Source organism: Ascaphus truei, chromosome 5 (assembly GCF_040206685.1).
Source record: "Ascaphus truei isolate aAscTru1 chromosome 5, aAscTru1.hap1, whole genome shotgun sequence".
Taxonomy (NCBI): domain Eukaryota; kingdom Metazoa; phylum Chordata; class Amphibia; order Anura; family Ascaphidae; genus Ascaphus; species Ascaphus truei.
In genome coordinates this window covers 170617271-170639664 of record NC_134487.1, presented here as the reverse complement: position 1 = coordinate 170639664, position 22394 = coordinate 170617271, and the positions used below count along the sequence as shown (strand labels likewise).

At 45.0% G+C, this 22394-nt stretch overlaps 1 protein-coding gene across 1 annotated transcript; it reads left to right on the top strand.

The window, feature by feature from the left end:
- Positions 1-1178: 1178 nt before the first annotated feature.
- Positions 1179-22000, top strand: STAR (steroidogenic acute regulatory protein). Its single transcript, XM_075601218.1, has 7 exons — positions 1179-1401; positions 4875-4988; positions 5270-5397; positions 5663-5821; positions 7552-7736; positions 7979-8072; positions 17836-22000. Exons 1-7 carry the CDS (start codon positions 1338-1340, stop codon positions 17941-17943), a joined length of 852 nt encoding a protein of 283 aa, XP_075457333.1. The 5' UTR covers positions 1179-1337; the 3' UTR covers positions 17944-22000.
- Positions 22001-22394: the final 394 nt, after the last annotated feature.

Below are 22394 nucleotides of genomic sequence, written 5' to 3'. Positions count from 1 at the left end.
AAACGTAGCAGCGTCATGGCAACACGTCGTCATGTGACGTCGCGGCGTTATTTGCTGTCGGGTCGCCATGACAATGTGACGCTGCAGAAGGAGGGGCGCTCCAGAGAAGTTAAGACCCGCCCTCTCAGTACACACACACCTGCACCTCTCTCTTACCTTGGGTTGAGACACGGCCCTATGCCGGTCTAAGGGCCCTGCGCTCACTTATCCAGCTCCCTCCTATGGTCGGGCGGAAGTTGGATTCCGGCGCCAACAAGAGGAGGGAACGTGAGTCCCCCCGAAGGCGCGAGGCCCAAGGGAATCACCTTGAACTATGGCGGCCCCGCCAAGATCGCCATGTTTCTTCCAAATGCATTCCATCCCATCTTAATTCTCCTATTGATTTCATTTGAAACGTTCCCATCAATTAATACTTTGCTGGCCAGGGTAGAAACCGTCTTCAACTTCTTCCTGTGCTATTCCGTTTATTTTGATCTTTGTAAAGTTGACACATTTGTTGAATGAATTGAAACAATCGCTCACAACTCCCAGGCCTTAAAAAGTAGAGAGAAAACCTGACGTTTCTGTGTTCTATGAAGAACTTCTATAAAAAAAGGGTATTAATAGAACTGAAATGCCGATTTGTTTGCATTAAACTTTTCGTTTTCTACGTCTTAAGACCTGTGCCTTGTTTTATTAGAGAGAGACGCAGCCCGCAGCATACGCTCAGTGATCGTAAAAGGGAACCATTTATTCCATCAGCAATACAACAAAAATAAAAAATGCCCATTTTGATGGAATAAATGGTTCCCTTTTACCATCACTGAGCGAGGGCTGCGGACTTTGGTCTTATAGATGTTCCCTGGAGCGGATGGTGACCCTGGCTTGTGCCCCCTCCAGGATGCTAAGTATTGCTTGATATACTTTTGCATTATTTACTGTAGAGTGCTGCAGATATCTTCACTTTTGTGTATCTGTGTATTACAATAAAGATATTGAGAGCAACATTACATCCAAACGATTATGTATTTCAGCGCACAAAGGGTTCATATGCATGTGCTTGTGGCCTCATCTTTGCCTTGATGTCGACTATCAGGATTTAATCATCGCTGACATATTTGCGATGCTCTTGCCCTTGCCTCTCGCCTGACCTCCAGCAAGTGATGTGTGTCCTTATCTGTGTCATTACAGCAGAGCATCCTTCACCCGGGAGGATTTAAACAGAGCCTCCTCTCCAGAAATCTGATTCACCCGGAGCCCTGAGATCCAGACCATCTCCAGGCATCACACACACGCAGAGCAGATCTCCCGGGCGCTGATAATCGCTTACATCGCTCCCAGAATAATAATAAGAAGCCATGCTGCCTGCGACGTTTAAACTCTGCGCTGGGATATCATACAAACACTTTCACAACATGACAGGTGATGTATAAAATACAAAGCGGTGATGCTGACAGGGGGAGGGCAGTGGGGTGATAATAGGGTGGACGGAGATCCAGAACTTTTTTTTTAACCACCTCTACCACCGATTTTGGGTGGGATTTAAAAGATCATTTTTTTATGGTAAAAGTTCAGAGGAGGAATGAAGAAAAACGGGAAAAGATGTGGAAGAGTTAAAAAAAATAATGATTTGTTAAATGTTGAAATGTTATTCCTACTTTCTCTCTGTTGTCTTCCCTCTTTCTTTCTCCCAGTTTCCATTCTCTCTTTATCTGCCATGATTTAGCTCCCTTTCTCTCACCGTTCTAGATTGCTCTATCCGTTCTCGTTCTCTTTCTCTCTCTCTCTCTCTTCCCTCTTTGCCCCGTTCCATTTTTTCCCTCTCTCTCATTTTCTTCATTTTATTCTTTCTTCCTCTCCCGCTTTTGATCTTTTTTTTCTGTCTTGCTTCCACACTTTATTTAAAAAATGTTTAATCTCTCCCCATGTCCCTTTCTCTCGCTCCCTTTCACACTAACATTCTCTCTCTCCCTCTCACACACTAACATTCTCTCTCCCTCTCACACACTAACATTCTCTCTCTCCCTCTCACACACTAACATTCTCTCTCTCCCTCTCACACACTAACATTCTCTCTCTCCCTCTCTCTCACTAACATTCTCTCTCCCTCTCTCTCACTAACATTCTCTCTCTCCCTTTCACACTAACATTCTCTAACTCTCTCTCTCTCACGCACTATCATTCTCTCTCTCACGCACTATCATTCTCTCTCTCACACACTATCATTTTCTCTCTCTCACACACACACACACACACAATCATTCTCTCTCTCTCTCAAACACTATCATTTTCTCTCTCCCTCTCTCTCACACTATCATTCTCTCCCTCACTCACTATCATTTTCTCTCACATACACACTATCATTTTCTCTATCCCTCTCTCTCTCACTCACACACTATCATTCTCTCCCCCTCTCTCACACACACACTATAATTTTCTCTCTCTCTCTCACACACACACACACACACACACACACACACACACACACACACACACACACACTATCATTCTCTCCCTCTCTCACACACACACTATCATTTTCTCTCCCTCTCTCACACACACACTATCATTCTCTCTCCCTCTCTCACACACACACTATCATTCTCTCTCCCTCTCTCACACACACACTATCCTTCTCTCTCCCTCTCTCACACACACACTATCATTTTCTCTCCCTCTCTCTCTCTCTGACACTATAATTTTCGCTCTCCGTCTCTCACACACTATCATTCTCTCTAACTCTCTCTCATTCTCCCCCACTTTCATTCTCTCCCTCTCACTATAATTTTTTTCTCTCTCTCTCACACACACACTATCATTTTCTCTCTCCCTCTCTCTCACACTATCATCCTCCCTCTCCGTCTCTGCCTGTGGACTGACTCAGGCATAGCAGCTCTCTCTCACACACTAGCATTCTCTCTCTCTCTCTCTCTCTCTCACACACACACACACACACACACTATAATTTTCTCTCTCCCTCTCTCTCTGACACTATCATTTTCTCTCTCCGTCTCTCACACACTATCATTCTCTCTAACTCTCTCTCATTCTCCCCCACTATCATTCTCTCCCTTTCTCTCTCCCACCATTATTCTCTCTCTCTCTCTCTCTCTCTCTCTCTCTCTCTCTCTCTCACTCTATCATTTTCTCTCTCCCTCTCTCTCACACTATGATCCTCCCTCTCCCTCTCCGCCTGCGGACTGACTCAGGCATAGCAGCGTGGTGATTGTGAATATCAAGGTCCATATCCGCAACGCTCCGTTAAGTCCCTTTACCTGGCATTAACCTAACTTAATGTCACATTGAAACCAACGTTTTATCTTCAAAGCACAATAACAACATTACGCCTTGTGTTCTCCAGTAAAGAGCCTAGCGTTAACTATAAGGGGCGTTAGTGACAATAACATGCAACTGAGTCGTTACCATAACATGGCATACACACTAACGTCCATTAATGTTAAAGTGATAGCGTAATGCTACATGAGTTATGTACCCTGAAAGAGGGCTTTCTTTTATAATACTACTGTATATATCATTTAACTGCATTGTTTCCCTCACTTCTCTCCACACCACCAAAAGCATTATTTCAGGGTCTGGATCGGAGTAATGCCTAGACCTGGCGTGGCCATCTCCAGTCCTCAAGGGCCACCAACAGGTCAGTTTATCAGGATATCCCTGCTTCAGCACACTGAGCCACCTGTGCTGAAGCAGAGATATCCTGGAACCCTGACCTTGAGGAGTGGAGTTGCCAGCCCTGCGCTAGATGTACTTCATGTTGCGTTATTGGGAGATAGCGCCTCATTGTGCTACAATAACGTGGTGTTACCGTTACGTTATATATATATTTCGGACATTGCTTTTGTATATAATTAGCTTTGTAGTAACCTCAGGGGACATAACGTCTGTTTCTGTTCTGGTTACCGCTGCGCTATGAGCCCTGATTTCCTCTATGGATCTATGGACCCAGAGTGCAATATCTTCAGATGGAACAAGTTTTCATTCACATTTGACAACTTTTTTTCGTTCAATAATCATTGGGGGGCAAATTGAATGGGAAAAATGTCTTGTTTCTTTTTTTGTCCTCATTTTTGAATACAGGGGGTCTCCGGAGTTGAACCCCATTAATTTCAGCTCTGGAGACCCGCTGCTTCCGGAGATACTTACCTCCGCAGGGGGTGCCGGTATCTCCCGCGGTTTTCTGCAGTTTAAAGCCTGCGGTCACTTGGGCCAATGGGAAGCCGCACCGGGTGATGTCACAGCTTCCTATTGGCTCACAGAGCCCGGGAACTTTGAAAAGCAGCCATAATGTGAACCCCGGAGTGGCTACTGGCACTCCCTACGGAGGTACCTCTGGAAGCAGGGGGTCCCCCGGAGCTGAAATGAATGGTGTTCAACTCCAGAGACCCCCTGCTTCCATACAGTATTTAAAAAAACAATGAGGAAAAAAAACAACTCGCATTGCTTCTTTAAGCGCATGAAAGGACAGTCAGAAATGTATCAATAAAATCAGGTTACGGTTGTAATGTCAATCTAGAGAGATTTTGAGTGCTATGGTAATCTCCACTTCCCTGCAACTTCAAAATAGGCAGCAAAAAAAGGAAAAAACATTGAAACAAATTGTTATCATGCAAAATTTTATTTTTCACATTTCTAGATTTTGTAAAAAAAAAAATATTAGCAATTTTTTTTTAAAGTGACTATCAAGAGCAATAATGTAGCCATAGAAGTGTGCATTTTTCTCTATAAATATGTTGTTTTATCTTATAATATTTATTGTTATTGCTGTGTAAATCCGTAGATTTAACATTCAATCATTTCAGACAATCAGTCTTGGATTGCTGTGTCACGTGACATTTTTCAAGGCCCATAATAAAAAAATTCTTCTTTTTTTTAAGGTCTTAAAAAAACAGCTGCTGTTGCTCTTACTCATCAACTGGAAAAGCTTTCTTTAACTGGACCAGGCCCAAGTAAATGGATAAATCAAGTACGCAGGAGAAGTTCCTTATTGAGTAAGTTGCATTTAAAATGTATATTTATATAACCCAATAGCTAAATGGAAAATATTCCTTTTTGCTGGCACTTTCAGGAGTTTTTTGGGGGGAGCTATTTCCAGTTTTAAGAAGTTTAAATCCAAACTTCATGTATAGGCCTCAAAATGGTATAGTTATGTCACCATAGCAACTATAATTGGTTGAGCGAGAGGGCGGCCATTTTGAATTGCTCAACCATTTATCCGGAAGAGCTGGCAAATGTGAGAAGAAAATGGTTGATAAAACCCTTTGTTTTCCAGGTTCCAGGCTTGAGCAGAATCCTTACAGCGAGATTGAGATGTCCTATATCAAACAGGGTGAAGAGGCCTTAATGAAATCAATGAGTATCCTTGCAGATCAGGATGGATGGAAGATCGAGATTGTGGCGGTATTACAGTTTTTACATTGCACCAACTGCCCATATTTTGAACTCATCCTTGTCAAATCATTGTCAAAGCCCAAGATAGCTGGGACAGGACTGTTGGCTCAATCACTCCTTGCTTCAGCATAGGTGGCTCAATCAGTGCCTGCTTCAGCACAGGTCGAAGACTGAGCCTCTGATTGAGCCACCCTTTGGGGTGGGGGGTTGAGGACTGGAGTCGAGCAGCCCTGATTTTGGACTATGTATCTCATTCCCTCTTTTCCCCTCATAGGAAAACGGAGATAAGGTTGTAAGTAAAGTTCTCCCAGACATTGGAAAGGTCTTCAAGCTGGAAGCGGTGGTGGAGCGGCCCTTGGACAATGTGTACGGAGAACTGGTGGATAACATGGAGAGCATGGGCGACTGGAACCCCAATGTCAAACAGATCAAGGTGGGGATGGACAGTCATAAAACAAACAAATACACGCGTGGTCAGCCTGGGTGTCCACTGCGCGTCTCAGCTGTGTCATCTCTCTCATTGTCCTGCCTGGTGTCCCCTCTGCTCTCTCTGTCACTGTCCCTTCCGTATCTTCTCCCTGTGGCTGTCCCTTTTCTTTGTCACTGTCCCGTCTACTCATTCTCAAAACTGGTTCTCACTAAGATAATGTTGCATTATAATTACATTGGCTAACGAGGCTCGTATCTGTATAACATTAACTGTAAACATGCTTAAATGATTTTGCAGTCTTGCTGGGTTGGGGGTTCTATCTATAATTATCGCTGCTAATGAGTTGGATGTCATTTATTTTGTGGGGTCCTTATCAGCATGATCTTGGTGTCTAATGCATGTTCTGTTTTCCATTTCTGATGTCTGTTGGGTTATAATCGTATTGTTCTTTTGTGGTTGTTGCCATGTGTTGGTATCTTTACTACATACTTCAGATTAACCCTTAAAGTAAAATTCAGAGCACCACTTAGAAATGCACATTGGAGTTGCAATAAAGTGAAAAATGCTCTGACATATAACCACTCTGTCAAGTTTAGAAGGGTCACTCCCACAAAGGACCAAAATGACCTAATGTCAGTGACATGTTTAATGGGTTATAGGGTTAGGACCACATAAGACAAAAAGTGGCCTAATATGAATATCCCTGATGTTTATACAAAGCTATTTAGATGTTCTGTACAGTACCTCACCGGCCTCTCTCTCTCTCTCTCTCTCTGCCGACCATTTTTCCTGCTCTGCCCAAACTCTTTCACTTTGCAGGACGGAGTCATTTTATTACAGTGGGGTTTAAAGGTGCAATCCCATGTAGTCTGCCAAAAACAAACTTCTGTTAACAATTTAACAGTAAACTTGACAACCTAATGTAAATGTGCTAAAAGCAAATATATGGGCTTCTTTTGTTTCTCTGGAAATGACGTACTAATTGCATTTCTGAATGGGGGAGTGCTTGTCAATCAAGTGTTTTCCTAACCCCGTGATTTCCAACCTTTTTTGTTTGGAGGAACCCTTGAAGTATTTCGAAAAATCTCAGGGAACCCCTATCTGACTGATACATATTAGGTTCGACAGGGGTCAGTCACAACATTTCACACCTCACGAGCCACCTCTATTTCCCACCCTTTACCCATGTATTTCTCTCCCATCCATCTCACGAACTCTCCCCCCTCGCACGTATTTATCCCGTGTCTCACTCTTACTCCCTTTTCCTCACTCACTCCCTCCTGCCCCCCTCTCTTCTCTCACTCGCCCCTACCTTCCGCCAATTACCCCACTCTCTCTCAATCCACCCTACAAAATACATACCAAAAAACCCCACCCCCAGGGGGGGGCGTCTGTGGTCCATAGGAGGAACCCCTGAGACTGCTTCAAGGAGCCCCAGGGTTCCACAGAACCCTGCTTGGGAATCACTGTCCTAACCCATAGCCCACCCTGTCCTTATCAGCGAGCCAATAAAGATAAGTGGAGGGTGGAGAGAGACTGACGCCTTAAATATGTCACTGCAATTAGTACACTTTGATACTAAGAGAGTCTGGCCCTTTAAATAAATTAATAAATAAACTTGACACCTCTCTCACATTCAAAACGTATCTAAAACCTGTCGCTTCCTAAACGCTGCTGCCAGAATCACTCTACTCTATCAGGATTTGACCTTTGTCACCTGGTTGCCCTCGCAGATTCTTCAGAAGATCGGAAAGGACACGGTGATAACGCATGAGAAGGCAGCGGAGACACCTGGGAATATTGTGGGTCCGCGGGACTTTGTGAGTGTGAGATGCAACAAGAGGAGAGGATCCACCTGCATCCTCGCTGGGATGTCCACAAGATTCGGAGACATGCCAGAGCAGAAGGGATACATTAGGTATATTCAGCATCATTATACAGTGCAGCATGTTATGATCAGGGGGGGTGGAAGTGTAGAGATACTTAACATCATTATACAGTGCAGCATTTTCATTATCAGGGGGTGGGAGTGTATAGAAGTACTCAGCATCACTATACAGTGCCGCGTGTTCATTATCAGAGGGAATGTAAATAGATACTCAACACCATTATACAGTGCAGCATTCTCTGCTAATGATTTCTATACGGTCTCATTGTCAGGGCAGAGAATGGTCCCACTTGCATGGTCCTGCACCCTTTAGTTGAAGACCCCACAAAAACCAAATTAACTTGGCTCCTGAGCATCGACCTGAAGGTATGTATTAAGTATTAAATATTCAGATATTGCTACTAGATAGATATGTACAGATATTACCGTTAGATGTGTGTGTTTATATACTGTAGTGCCACCACTGGACTCAGCGCTTTACAAAAGAGGCAATCCATTACAGGGAATTACAATAAGTGCCACAAACATATACTCAAACAAAGGAAAGGATCCCTGTCACAGAGAGCTGACAATCTAAGTAGATCTTAATATTAGATAGATATTACTGTTAGATATCAGTATTTACTTACAGTTTCATACTTTTCTTTATATATATACAGTATATATATATATATATATATATATATATATATATATATATATATATATGAAAAAATTGAAACTCAGTTGGCACACTGTAAACAGAAAAATACACAGATGCTTGTCCCATATGCACATATACTATCCTGAAGCCAGGGTCACGAATGGTGTATGAATGACTCCAGGTAGCTTAACTCGTGTCTCACCTCTTCCAAAGCACAGACAAGTCCTTTTCTCTTTCTTGGTTTTATTGAGGGAAAACACAGGGAGATAGGTGCTTGTAGATGGAGTGTGGGGAGAGAGGGCTTCTCTGCCTGCTGTGCAGTGTATCAATAATGAGACAGTGTAAAACAAAAAGGCCTTGCTGGGGTGATAGCAGGCAGTTACTCACTCAGAGTCCAGGGTCAAAAGGAAATGAGGAGTAAGGGTCACACTAGATAGGAAGTGGGACTATACTAACTGTCAGCAAGGACAGGGGGGTAGGAATAGCCCACTCTCAGCTAGGAGAATATGAGCTGCAGGCAACCAACACAGGCTGTGTAAACGACATGTTGCAATAATGTTGCATTTTACATACAGCGTTGCTGCTGGGACAGGGGAAACTGACAGGCAACTAAAGAAGGGAGAAATGAATCCCATAACTAAAGGGGAAGACAGAGGAATATGGAATCTAGTTCCAGGACACTCCCCGTCTGGTATCTGTAGATACCACTATATAACAAGCTATGTGGAACATATGTGCAATACATACAACATAACGATATACTGCAAAGGTCCATATTTCCATAGCAACGTGATACCGGTCGGTACCACTGGCATCAAAGTCCTTTGGCCAGGCTTTCCAGTAAGGGAAGCCAGGTGGGTGCGTAGCTCTTGGTTAGCTTGATGCACCACAATGTCTCTTAAAAGTCCACGGCACTCTTGGTCGCGCAAGTATCTTTTGATACTATTGTCTCTATTATCTTTAGTGTCTATTTGTAATTCCTTACATGCTCCAACGAAATTGGTACCACAATCGGAGCGTATTTGTTTAACTGGTCCTCTGACTGCAAAGAACCTTCTGAGGGCATTTATGAAGCTTGAAGCATCCATAGATTCTATAACCTCGATGTGTATCGCTCGCATACTCATGCAGGTGAAGAGTACCGCCCATCGTTTGCTGTTTGCTAGTCCGCCCCTAGTTCTACACGAGATGACCATCCAGGGCCCAAATACATCAAGTCCTACATAGGTAAAGGGGGGTTCTGTATTAAGTCTGTCGACAGGTAGATCCGCCATCCTTTGGTCTTGGCTTTTGCCTCTCAGCATTCGGCACCTAACACATTTGTGGAGATTACTGGCCACGCACCTTTTCATGCCAACGACCCAAATGCCCGCCGCCCTAATGGCGCCTTCGGTGAAGTGTCGTCCCTGATGCATGACTTGTTCGTGGTAGTGGCGCACCAACAAAGTGGCGATGTGATGCCGGCCAGGGATGATAAGAGGGTTGCTTTCCTCCCTGCTCAGTTGGGACTTATTGAGGTGGCCTCCTACTCTCATGAGGCCGTCGTTGTCGATGAAGGGATTCAACTTCCAAAGTGGACTGTTTTTGTTAACACTCTTCTTTCCGCGAATGCAATTGATCTCTTCCGCATATGTTTCCCTTTGAACATGACTGAGAACAGTTTCCTTAGCCTTTGTAATTTCCTCTACGGTGCGCAGCTCTTTGCAGATGTGCCAGCCGTGGCAGCCGGTAGTTTTACCGTCTGGTGTCTGGCGGAAGGAGGAGGCTATATGCCCGAGATGGGCTACTGCTCGCAGAAGGGCCGTCCACTTTGAGAAGCGTTGGAATCGATGTGATCCGAATGCGTTTTTGTGCGATACATTGGTGAGTACCACGGATACTTGTGGGGGCCTTATCTCCGTATCCTTTTCGGGATCCACGAGTTCAAAATCGCCAACTGGGGTTGGTAGCGTTTCCGCAGGCTGCGCAAGAAACATTGGTCCTGTGAGCCACGACGTATTCTGCAGTTGAGATGCGGGTACTGATCTGGTGGCGTGATCCGCGGGATTTTGCTCTGTGGGCACGTGGTGCCATTGTTCTGGTTGGGTTGACTTCCTGATTCTTTCTACGCGGTTAGCTACGTATACGTAGAATCTCCTTTTCTTATTGTAGATGTATCCCAGTACCACCTTGCTATCTGTGTAGAGTTTGACGGCATCTGGTTTGCTGTCCATCTCATTCTCGATAAGCTCCGCCAGTTCTTCTGCTAGCACTGCACCACACAGCTCGAGTCTGGGTATAGTATGGTCAGGTTGTGGCGCCAGCTTAGCTTTGCCAAGGATGAACCTGATGTGGCAACTTCCATCCACGTCCGTGGTTTTTAGGTAGGCCACCGCTGCTATAGCTTTGGTGGAGGCATCTGAGAACACGCAAAGCTCTTTGCTGTGTGCGGCGGTGAGAGATATAGGTGAATAGGGGCGTGGGATTTGAAGTTGCTCGAGGGCCTTCAAGGAGTGTTTCCACGTTTCCCACTCTTTCCGTTTTTCTGGAGGTAGTGGGGTGTCCCATTCCTGTTTTTCGAAGGACATTTCTCTGAGGAGAGACTTCCCTTGTATAGTGACAGGAGCCACGAATCCTAGCGGGTCGTAGAGACTGTTAACGGTGGACAGGACTCCACGACGTGTGAAGGGTTTTTCTTCGATGGCTACCTGGAACGTAAAGGTGTCTGTTTTAAGATTCCAGCTTATCCCCAGGCTCCGCTGTATGGGAGGCGTGTCGGTCCCCAGATCCAAATTCTTGAGATCTGGTGCTTGATCATCTGCGTGGAACACCTTCATCACTGTGGCACTGTTGGAAGCTATTTTGTGCAACCTTAGGTTGGCCTTTGCTAACATCTTTTGTGTCCTCTTGAGTAGATCTACGGCTTCTTCTTCGGTGGGAACTGATTTTAATCCGTCGTCCACATAGAAGTCTCTTTCGACGAAGCTCCTGGCGTCTTTCCCGAACTCTGCTTCTCCGTCTTGGGCCGTTCTTCTGAGGCCGTAGGCTGCCACTGCAGGTGACGGGCTGTTCCCGAAGACATGTACTTTCATGCGGTACTCCGTGATTTCTTTTTCTATGTCGTCATCTTGATACCACAGGAATCTTAGGTAGTTACGGTTGTCTTCTCGCACAAGGAAGCAGTGGAACATCTGTTGAATGTCTGCGGTTACGGCGATAGGTTCCTTGCGGAAGCGGATCAGCACTCCCAGAAGACTGTTTGTCAGATCCGGCCCGGTGAGGAGAACATCGTTTAGGGAGACTCCCTGATGCTGAGCGCTGGAGTCGAATACCACTCGGATTTGGCCAGGTTTCTGGGGGTGGTAGACGCCAAACGAAGGGAGGTACCAGCATTCTTCGCCTTCTTTCAGTGGGGGCACCGACTCTGCATGGCCACTGTGGAAGATTTTTTGCATGAAGGCCACAAAGTGTTCCTTGGTCTCCGGTTTCCTTTGTAGGTTACGGCGGAGCGAAGCGAGCCTAGACATAGCATGGTCTCTGTTGTTTGGGAGGCGTCTTCTTGGCGAGCGGAAAGGTAGTGGGGCCACCCAACTGCCCAATTCATCCTTGAAGAGCTCCTTAGCCATTAACCTCAAGAATTCATTGTCTACCATTGATGGCGCCTGTTTGTCGTCGTCCTTTGTTGTCTGGAACACTGTACTCCCTAGGTTGTTGGGGTATTTTCTTGCCACAGGCGCGTCTTCATAGTTCCTTTTGGTCTCGAGCTTCTCGTGGACCTGAAAGTGGTTCGGACAAGGTTTGAAGTGGGATATACGACCGTTCTCCAACAAGTTCGTCTGTAGGGTGCCTACGTTGTCGGGTCCTCGTATCCTGTCTATGCATACTTCTCCAACTACCACCCATCCTAGATCGAGCCTTTGGGCGCTTGGGCCGTTGTGGTCCCCATTTCGCTGTTCGCGGATCTTGTGTGCTCTCATGATGTCTCTGCCAAGTAGCAGCAGGATCTGGGCATCTTCGTCTAGTGGTGGGATATGATCGGCAATGGTTTTTAGATGGGGATGGTGTCGCGCCACGTCTGGCGTGGGGATCTCAGTCCTATCTTCCGCCATGTGATTGCACTCGATGAGTGTGGGAAGGGGCATGCTCACTTTGCCGTCTATTGAGCATATGGTGTAGCCATTCACTCTTCTCCCTGTAGTCTCCATTCGCCCTGCGCACGTTCTGAGAGTGTAAGGAGAAGTACTGTCTTGTATGCCGAACATATCGAAGAATTCTGACCTGACCAGCGATCGGTTGCTCTGGTCGTCGATGATTGCATACATCCGTTTGGCTCTTTGGGGTTGTCCCTCTGGGTGCACTGCTACCAGACATATTTTAGAGCAAGATCTACCGTCGTTTCCTTCTCCGCATACTTCTGTGCATTTGGATGCTACTGACGTCGGGGGGGGGGTGTCTCCCACTTCTTCCTCCCCGCCCTGCTTTGTCGGAGGGTTAGGGGCTTTGCTTGCTTTGGGCTTCATAGCTTCCGGGTGTAGAGCGGCTATGTGCCTGTCGCTATCGCACTCTGTGCATTTCATAGCTTCTTTGCAGTCCTTGAATAAATGAGTTGTGGAAGCACAACATTTGAAACAGGCTCCCCATTCCCTGAGTAGGTTCTTTCGCTCCTCTATGGGTTTCATCCTGAATCCGAAGCACTTGTTAAGTGGATGCGGCTTTTTGTGGATAGGGCATTCTTTGTTAAGGTCCCTTGGTTTTTTGTCCCTGTCGGCCGTCTGGCTGGGACTCGCGTGGGTCGTAGGGGGCACGTCCGTCCTGTGGACCGAGATGGGTGTTCTGGAGTCCTTGTACCTTGCTGTTGACCTTTCGTTCCTCGGGTGGCTGGCGCTGGGTGTGGTTTGCGCCCCTAAGATGAAGCTGGGGTCGTTTCTTGTCCTTGCCGCTTCGCAGATGAAGCTCACGAAGAATGAGAATGGGGGGAAGACAACCTGCTTCTCCCTTTTGTATTTGGAACCTTGTGAAAGCCACCTTTCTTGGAGGTTGAAGGGTAGCTTCTCCAGGATGGGTCTCACTCCACGAGCTGAATCTAGGGCGTTGAGACCTATTAAGGAATGGTCTTTCCTTGCGAACTCCAGTTCTTGCAGCAGGTCTCCAAGATCTCGTAACTTCGAGTAGTCTTTATTCGTGATCTTGGGGAAGCTCTCGATTCTTTTGAAGAGTGAATCCTCGACTGCTTCGGGGCTGCCATAGGTCTCTTCTAGCCTTTCCCACACTAGGTCCAGACCTACTTGGGGTTGATGTGCGTTTGCCGTCCGAAGTCTCTGCGCTTGCTCCCTGGATACATTCCCCAAGAACTTAACTAACAGGTTGAGCTCTTCCCTTGCTGAGAAGTCCAAGCTGTCGATTGCGTCTTTGAACGTGAACTTCCACGTTCGGTAGTTCTCAGGGCGGTCGTCGAAGCTGATGAGTCCTGCGTGCACCAAGTCGCGCCGGATCATGTACTTGGCTATGTCTGTCAGACCTGAGACATCGGCGCGTTTGCCCCGTTCTGAGGTAGTTGCTGGGACGGTCTGTGCGGTCGCCTCTTCCTTGGCGTGGACGCGTAATGGCTGCTGGCCAGTGTGAGGGGCTGTTTTCTCCCGCGTGGGTGTACCTGGATTACGAGCCTGTTGTGGTGCATCCGTGTGCGCTCTGGCGTGTGGATCACTGTTGCGGCTGTGGCTATCCCAGGCAGCGTGTGCCATTGACGGAGCAGCGTCTTCTCCTCGTGGTCCTAGCGAGTCTTCGTTGTCTGTGGTGTCACTCCCTCCGTGTTGAGATGGTGCGCTGGTGTTTACACTGAAGAGGCTCCTTACGTAGTCTTCAGTGTGTTGGGCTGGATCCTCTGAGGCTATCCGTCTGTACGGTAGCTCCCCGCCGTCCTGTCTCGCAGCTGCTTCTAGGACTTCGGCTTGGGCTATGGCGGCAGCGGCGTCCTCTTCTTTGCTTAGAGCCTCTAGATCCGCGTCTAATTCGGCCTTTCTACGCACATTGGCAGCGGCGGTGGTAGCAGCGGCGGCGGCATTGGCGGCGGAGGCGGCGACCTGCTCCTCCTCTTCTATGCGCGCCTTTTCTGCCCTTACGGCTGCCTCTCTCCGACCATATTCGGCCCTGGCACGTGCGGCCTCTGCGGTGGCTCGCGCCTTGGTAGCGCTCGCGCTTGCGCTAGACGCGTGAGATTGCACTGATCTTGCTGACCTTGATGAGTGTCTGGATGTGCTTGAGCGCTGCGATGCGGTTTCCAGCAAAAGGTCTTTTCTCCTACTCTCGGCTTCCGTGATGGCGGTTTGCGCGATGCCATTACGTTCTAGGTCAATCGCCTTTTGAAGGTCGCGCTCTCGTATGCTATCTTCTGTGTTAGCTCTTGTTAGATAGGTGAAATATGCCTGTGACAGTGCTTGGTAGCGCGAGTGGTCTATCTTCAATTGGGTTATTGCCTGCTCGAGCTGTTGTACATAGTTACCAGTGCCGGCGACATTGCCTATCCCAAGTGTGGTAGTTTCCCAGGCCAACTCTAATTTAGCGCGGTGCGCTTCAATGTCAGTCTCATATTTTTCGCGGGCCTTTTGTGTCAGTGTGACTGCCCGTTTAGGCCTTGCGCCTGCCTGCGCCTGTTGCAGATGCACAGCGGTCTCTGTGTCTGAGAGATCGCTTTCCTGCGTGATGTCTGGTGAGACTCTGAGTTCTGCCATGCTGTAGGTGTGTGTAGGCCTTTTGCCAGTGCGTGTGGCGTGCGGTCTTTTACCTTGTCAGCGATGGGCGTCTGTCTCAGAAGATGCCGAGCGGTGTCCTGCAGCATGCAGCGTAGGGGTAGCTGTACTCACAGGTGTCCGTTGGCTCCTCACTGTGGGGCTGAGCAGCGGGTGGACTCAGACAGAGAAAAAGGCAGTTAGGTTTGTGTGTACAGTCTGTTTGCAAAGCTGCTGCCTTGTGTGCAGGGACTATTCTGTATAGCATAAAGTCTTTGAGTAGTAGCTGCTGTGTGATTCCCCAACACAGGTCTTTGTTTTACTATCCTGAAGCCAGGGTCACGAATGGTGTATGAATGACTCCAGGTAGCTTAACTCGTGTCTCACCTCTTCCAAAGCACAGACAAGTCCTTTTCTCTTTCTTGGTTTTATTGAGGGAAAACACAGGGAGATAGGTGCTTGTAGATGGAGTGTGGGGAGAGAGGGCTTCTCTGCCTGCTGTGCAGTGTATCAATAATGAGACAGTGTAAAACAAAAAGGCCTTGCTGGGGTGATAGCAGGCAGTTACTCACTCAGAGTCCAGGGTCAAAAGGAAATGAGGAGTAAGGGTCACACTAGATAGGAAGTGGGACTATACTAACTGTCAGCAAGGACAGGGGGGTAGGAATAGCCCACTCTCAGCTAGGAGAATATGAGCTGCAGGCAACCAACACAGGCTGTGTAAACGACATGTTGCAATAATGTTGCATTTTACATACAGCGTTGCTGCTGGGACAGGGGAAACTGACAGGCAACTAAAGAAGGGAGAAATGAATCCCATAACTAAAGGGGAAGACAGAGGAATATGGAATCTAGTTCCAGGACATATACACAGATAGATTTTACCAGATGGGAGTCCGGAAAAAACGAGACAGCACACAGCCAGGGAAATCCAGAAGAACTGTATTCAAATTAACATGGCACCACATCCAACGTTTCGGTCATCAAAGAGTGACCTTCCTCATGTCCCTGAGGAAGGTCACTCTTTGATGACCGAAACGTTGGATGTGGTGCCATGTTAATTTGAATACAGTTCTTCTGGATTTCCCTGGCTGTGTGGTGTCTCGTGTTTTCCGGACTGTATATATATATATATATATACAAATATAACTGTATGCTCATCTGCATGTCTTAGGCAGGTCTGCAACCCCGCCTTTCCCCATCATCACCCAGCATACAGCACTTCCACTGCAGCAAGGGATTCTGGGAAATGACATGCAAATGAGCACACAGTGTCACTATATATATATATATATATATATACAGTGTTCGACAAACCTATACATTTGCTCGCCCCGGGCGAGTGGATTTAACCCCCGGGCGAGTAAATATTGGCCCAAGCAGCACACGTTTGGTACTAGGTGGCGAGTAGATTTTTTTGTGTGGCGAGTAGATTTTTTGGTGATTTGTTAACCACTGTGTGTGTGTATATATATATATATATATATATATATATATATATATATATATATATATATATATATAGTGCAGAGTACATGGGTTCTTCAGTATTAAGAAATAGATAGAGAAGAGTCTTCTCTGCCAGTGCTCAAAGTGGAATAAATTGCTTCTCTTAGGAGATGGTTGAGTAGCTATATAGCTTCATTAATCGTTTCAAATGCACCAATTGTTGTTGGAGGAACCAGGAAATGTATATAGAGTAAACTGTATTAAGGTAAAAAAAAATGCTCAAAATTGGGGGGGTGGGTAACACATAGAAAAGGGATGTCAAGGGAACCCAAAAGAATTAGGGACCCTGACCCCTATCTAAATAATAACTCCAACAGCCCTTAGAGCTAGACCATAGTGATAAATACAATACAGTGTCAATGACAAGTACTCACGACCTTTGTACACACGGTCCTTCTGGTTCTGGCGTGCTCTCAGCCCGACATGTGAAGTACAAAATCACCCTGGATAGGGGGAAAGATGGCGGTGCACAGCGTGCCAACAGGTGCCTCGTGCGTTCCAGAAGCAGGAAGAAAAACGGAAGCTGGATGGCGATTTCCGGTGCAAAATTTAATAAACAGTAATGAACAGCAACGACATGTTATTAAAAAGAAAGCATCATCTAGAGAAAGAACTCTGACGCGTTTCGTGCATCCACTGCACTTTGACAAAGAGACACACCCACTTTTAGGAACGTGCCAGTATTTATACCCTGAGATGATGCTTATAGCCCCGCCCTATAACAGGGCAGGTCTGGATACAGACAGGCCATCACATCCAGCATGTGACCCAACCAGTATCCACCTCTCAGGTTGAGACTTTCTGGCTGTTGCTAGGCCCGCCCTTGGATACATCAAATGCATCTAAGGCTGCAAAAGCACACAAGGCCTTTGAGAAGCAATTAAACCATCCACTGCCTGCCCCTAACAGGACTTTCACTGGTTAGGCCCAGGAAAATAGGTAGAGGCCGAGAGTCTATGCTACATATATATACAGATAGATAAATAGATAAACATGTCGTTGAATGAATATACTGTATATACAGTATGTGTTGACATTTAAATACCTACATTGAGGTATTTACATGTCAACACATATATACAGTATATTCATGTCAATGACATGTTTATCTATCTATGTGTGTGTGTGTGTGTGTGTGTGTGTGTGTGTGTGTGTGTGTGTGTGTGTGTGTGTGTGTGTGTGTGTGTATATATATATATATAAAACACACACACTCTCAAAAAGATAAATATATACCGGTATATAATAATTTTATTTCTTATCTCCGTCATAGGGGTGGCTGCCAAAATCCATCATCAACAAGGTCCTGTCGCAGACACAAGTGGACTTTGCCACACACCTCCGTACCCGGGTTACCTCTCCCATGCTGTCCCTCTGCTAATTCTGTGCCGTCTCGCCCCAAGCAACCCCAAGTCATCACGTCCCCAAAGGCCAAGGCTTATACCATGGTTCTGAAAAGGATTTGGCAAAGTATAGTCACTGTATTCTGGGCCAGATGCTGAAGGGCAATCCTGGAAAGGTGGAGAAGTAATAAGTAATCATTGTTCATGTCTTTAATTTGAATCTGGGATTTTAATGTAGGACATAGGACCAAGATGACACAATGACAGCGACGTGTTTAATGGGTTGAAGGGTTACATGGGACTGGTCCGACCTAATGACAGTGGCATGTTTAATATGTCAAAACCATGATGTATCTTAAGAAACGACTTCAACTATTTTAAGGATTTTCATTTGCAGTGGGGTAATTAAATGATTATTGCGTTGGCGCAAACAATATTGACAATCAAATGTAATCATGCTTCCTCCGTGTTAGAGGACAAACGAGGAAAGGTGGCAGGACAAGAGAGAGACCGAGCAGAGATAACGGCAGTATGTTTCACTGGTTACATCCCAGTGATTTGTGTATTTCAATAGACAAAAAGAAAAAATTACATTTTAATAATGTCTTAAAGTTTTATCCATGACACGTTTCTTAAGGATGGTGCTCTTATCTCCTTCTTATCCTGCCTCTTCATTCTTAGAGTGATAACAACTGATGATAACTGCAACATTTATTTTTTCCTATACAGATCCCTTTTAAGTTTTAGTCTCAATGCCAAACCTCACTGTCAAATCCTCCATCTTTTCCAATCCCATAGAAAAGTCGACGTCAAATCATTAATGACGGTTCTTTTAAATATGGCCAGTGTAGTGAATTCCATAAGAAACCACTTAAACCTCAGCCTGGCTGTGGGGTCTCTGCTGCATTCCTAGCTCATTCAGGGCTGATCCCTTTACGAGCCCCTAATGAGAGCAACAAAAATATTTAGTGAACACTAAACTGGATTCTGCTTAATGTTGGGAAACACTCAAATATTTTACTGACGTACGTCAAGAATTATAACTGCTGACCCAAGTCTAACCTCATATTGTACACATGTTTTTTCTGGTGGTCACTAGCTGAAAATAGCCAGCGTTGATCGGGAATTCTAAGATACAAAAATAAATGTCAAAATAAATAATTATATATATATATATATATATATATATATATATATATATATATTTTCTTTATGCGAAATCTCCTGCTAAAATAACTCCACCCATAATAGTTTCATTGCCTCTGAGGTTCTGAAGTGTTCGATCAAGAGCCTCTAATGCATGTTTGTGGGACACTGTACTCGTGTCCCAAACAATGCTCTCTTGAGGAACTTTGGCTGCACCTGTATTTTTGCTAATGTGGCCAATTGGATTTTCAGGGTGATCAAGATTAAGTGGTAGCTTGAGTGGTGTGTGTGTGATGGGATCATGTCATATGTGATGTCATCAGTGATGTCATTTGTGAATTGTATCCAAACACAGGCCAAAACCTGCTCCTTGATCTCAGGAACCACCATGCAAAATGTGGTTATGATATCTTAAGAGGCGTCCAAATGCATAACAAACAGACAAACAGCTTTACAAAATATATAGTAGATTGGGGGGGGGCAACCGGAGGCCTTTGTGGGGTTTAGTTGCAGGTCTCCTCTCTCCTGGGTGCAGAGGGAGTGGGTCAGCGCTTCTGTTGGCTGCCTTTGGTTTAATGACAACGTGCTGCTAAATAGTGTCCTATTCCTCTCGTGTGTTCCGACCACTATTGAGCACTCCAGCATTAAGCAGCTGACTGGAGGGGGTTTGGGGTACTACTACCCGTGGCTGCAATGTACCCTTTGCACCAGCAAAGGAGAGTCCCCCTATATGTCACCAACTTCCCCTCTTGCCCCTACGTGTCACTCTCTCCCCATGTCACCCTCCCCTCCCATATTACCCACTCCCCTCTATATCACCCAATCCCCCACATCCATATCACTCTCCGCATGTCATCCCTCCCCTCTTTATGTTATCCACTCTCCCCATGTCACTCTATTTTTCCCCAGGTCATGTACTCCCCCCTGCATGTCATCCACTTACCATGTCACTTTCTCTCCCCCCCCTGGTCACAAAATCCCCCCACATCACTCTTTTGCCCCCATACAGTGTATCAATCTTTTCTCTACATACACATTGCTGTTTGTTACCAATAGGTAATATACTGTACAGCTTAATATTAAGTATACACTAAATGTATATTATAATTCTAACAGTGCTAAATAACACACTATACTTCTCCACTCTCTCTCAATATATATTATATTATTTGTTTTATTATTATTACTGTTGTTATATTTCCTGCTCTCCACAACTACACTGTACATTGTATTACTAATATAGCAAAATATTGGATTGTACATGTATTGTCAAAAACATCGAGACCCCATTTATTTTTCATCATATATTGCAGAAAAATCACTATATTTTCATGAACATTTGAGCAATTATAGATCTGTCACAGTACATTATTACATTTAAGAATGATTGGGTAATCTAATAAATATTCTTTGGAGTTGGTGATGACTTCATCAAGGGTCTGGTTACAAACTGGTGTTTAGTGACGGAGAGAAGCACGTTGTAAAGTGCTTGGGATAGAGCAAGACTTATGGTCCAAAACAGTGACATAAAATGTGTCTTCATGAAGGATGGTCGCTAAGAGGACTGAAAAAAATAACTGGTCAAACAACGATTCGTTCAGGAGTGGGAGCAGCTGGGGATCAACGCATTCTCGTCTTGGGTCGGGCGTTTCAGCGGCAGGAGGACATTTTGAACAATACTTTTAACTGAAACAGTATAATAATCTTAGCGTTTCAGACTAGAACAGTTTTTAACACATTTACGAGCTACAAAGGAAAAACTCCTATTTCTCGTTTAATGAACATGAACGTACCGCAGCGAATCTAATATTGGTTGATGTAATATAGTGGCATTAATTTAGTCAACATCAGTCGTTTGTCTACATTGTGCTTTTTACAATATATAGTGATAATCTACATAACAGACCTACAATTCTGCAATTTTTCATGGGGTTATATATATATATACCAGAGATGATGAAAAAAGAAAGGGGTCCCTTTTTATCTGAACACGACACACACGCACACGCACGCACACACAGTCTCTTCATCTTTGATATATATATATAATATATATATATATATATATATATATATAATACACATATACACGCACAATATGTTGGTAATATAGCTGAATCTCTAGTTTTTCACTCTAATAGTTCATATTTATAAAGTGCAGTTATTGTCAAGTAGCTATTTATTGATGAGCTGATTGTTAACACAAATGATGATATTTTATTCTATATTATTTTATATTTATACTGCAGGAGAAACCGTTAAATTGTAACTTATTGTAACTTATTTATGTGTACCATTTGTAGATGGATAAAACCTTTTCATATTATTTTCTTACTGGTAAAACAATTACGCCACACTACATAATGATGAGTATCGCTATACACTTCTAGCGCCTAATAATGAACATGCTGCACCGTATAATGGTGCTGAGTATGTCTATACACTTTCACCCCCTGATAATTCACATGCTGCACTGTATAATGACACTAAGTACAGCATCTCTATACACTTCCACCCACTGATAAAGAATATGCTGCACTGTATAACTATGCTACGTATCACTATACACTTCTACTCACTGACAATGAACATGCTGCACTGTATAACTATGCTACGTATCACTATACACCTCCACCCTTAGTTGGTTGCTGTCGGGAGGTTAGAAGACATTAGGGTGCACAAGACGGGTCAGCACTTATAATTGTTAAATGATGTGTTGGAGTTTAGCGTTGAACACAAGCTGCGCATCCTACACCCAGCGTGTATCATTCCAGACAAATCCCTTTATTCTCCCTGTGCCTCAGTTAGCCCAGGAATAGGGCAATAATAGAATCCAAGAGCCTGAAAAGTGCAGCCAGGATTCCACCCCAGAGGTGGCTGCATAAATGCCTCTTCATTATAAAACGCAAATTGTAAGTCGCTGTATAAATAAAAATGATTGCAATTTAATGTGGTTCGTTCTATCTGCTTGTATGGATTTATTTTGTGTTGGAAAGAAATAACTTTAAAAGGAAGGGGGGAGGGGGGGGGGAGGTGGGGACGCAGGAGAGGGTTAAGAGGGGGGAAGTTTACACCGGCAAAGCCTCCTCTCTCCCCCTCACTTTATCTTTATTAGTTCTGTGTAGGATAGGGGTAAAGAAAACACTTGATTGACAAACACTCCCCCGCTCAGAGTCCCAGAAAAATCTTTGCTATTAGTACACACGTACACACGTACACACGTACACACGTACACACGTACACACGTACACACGTACACACGTACACACGTACACATACACATATATATCACTCCCAATTATACAGCTGCATACTGCTTTGCTGCAAGCCGTGTGTTATTTTC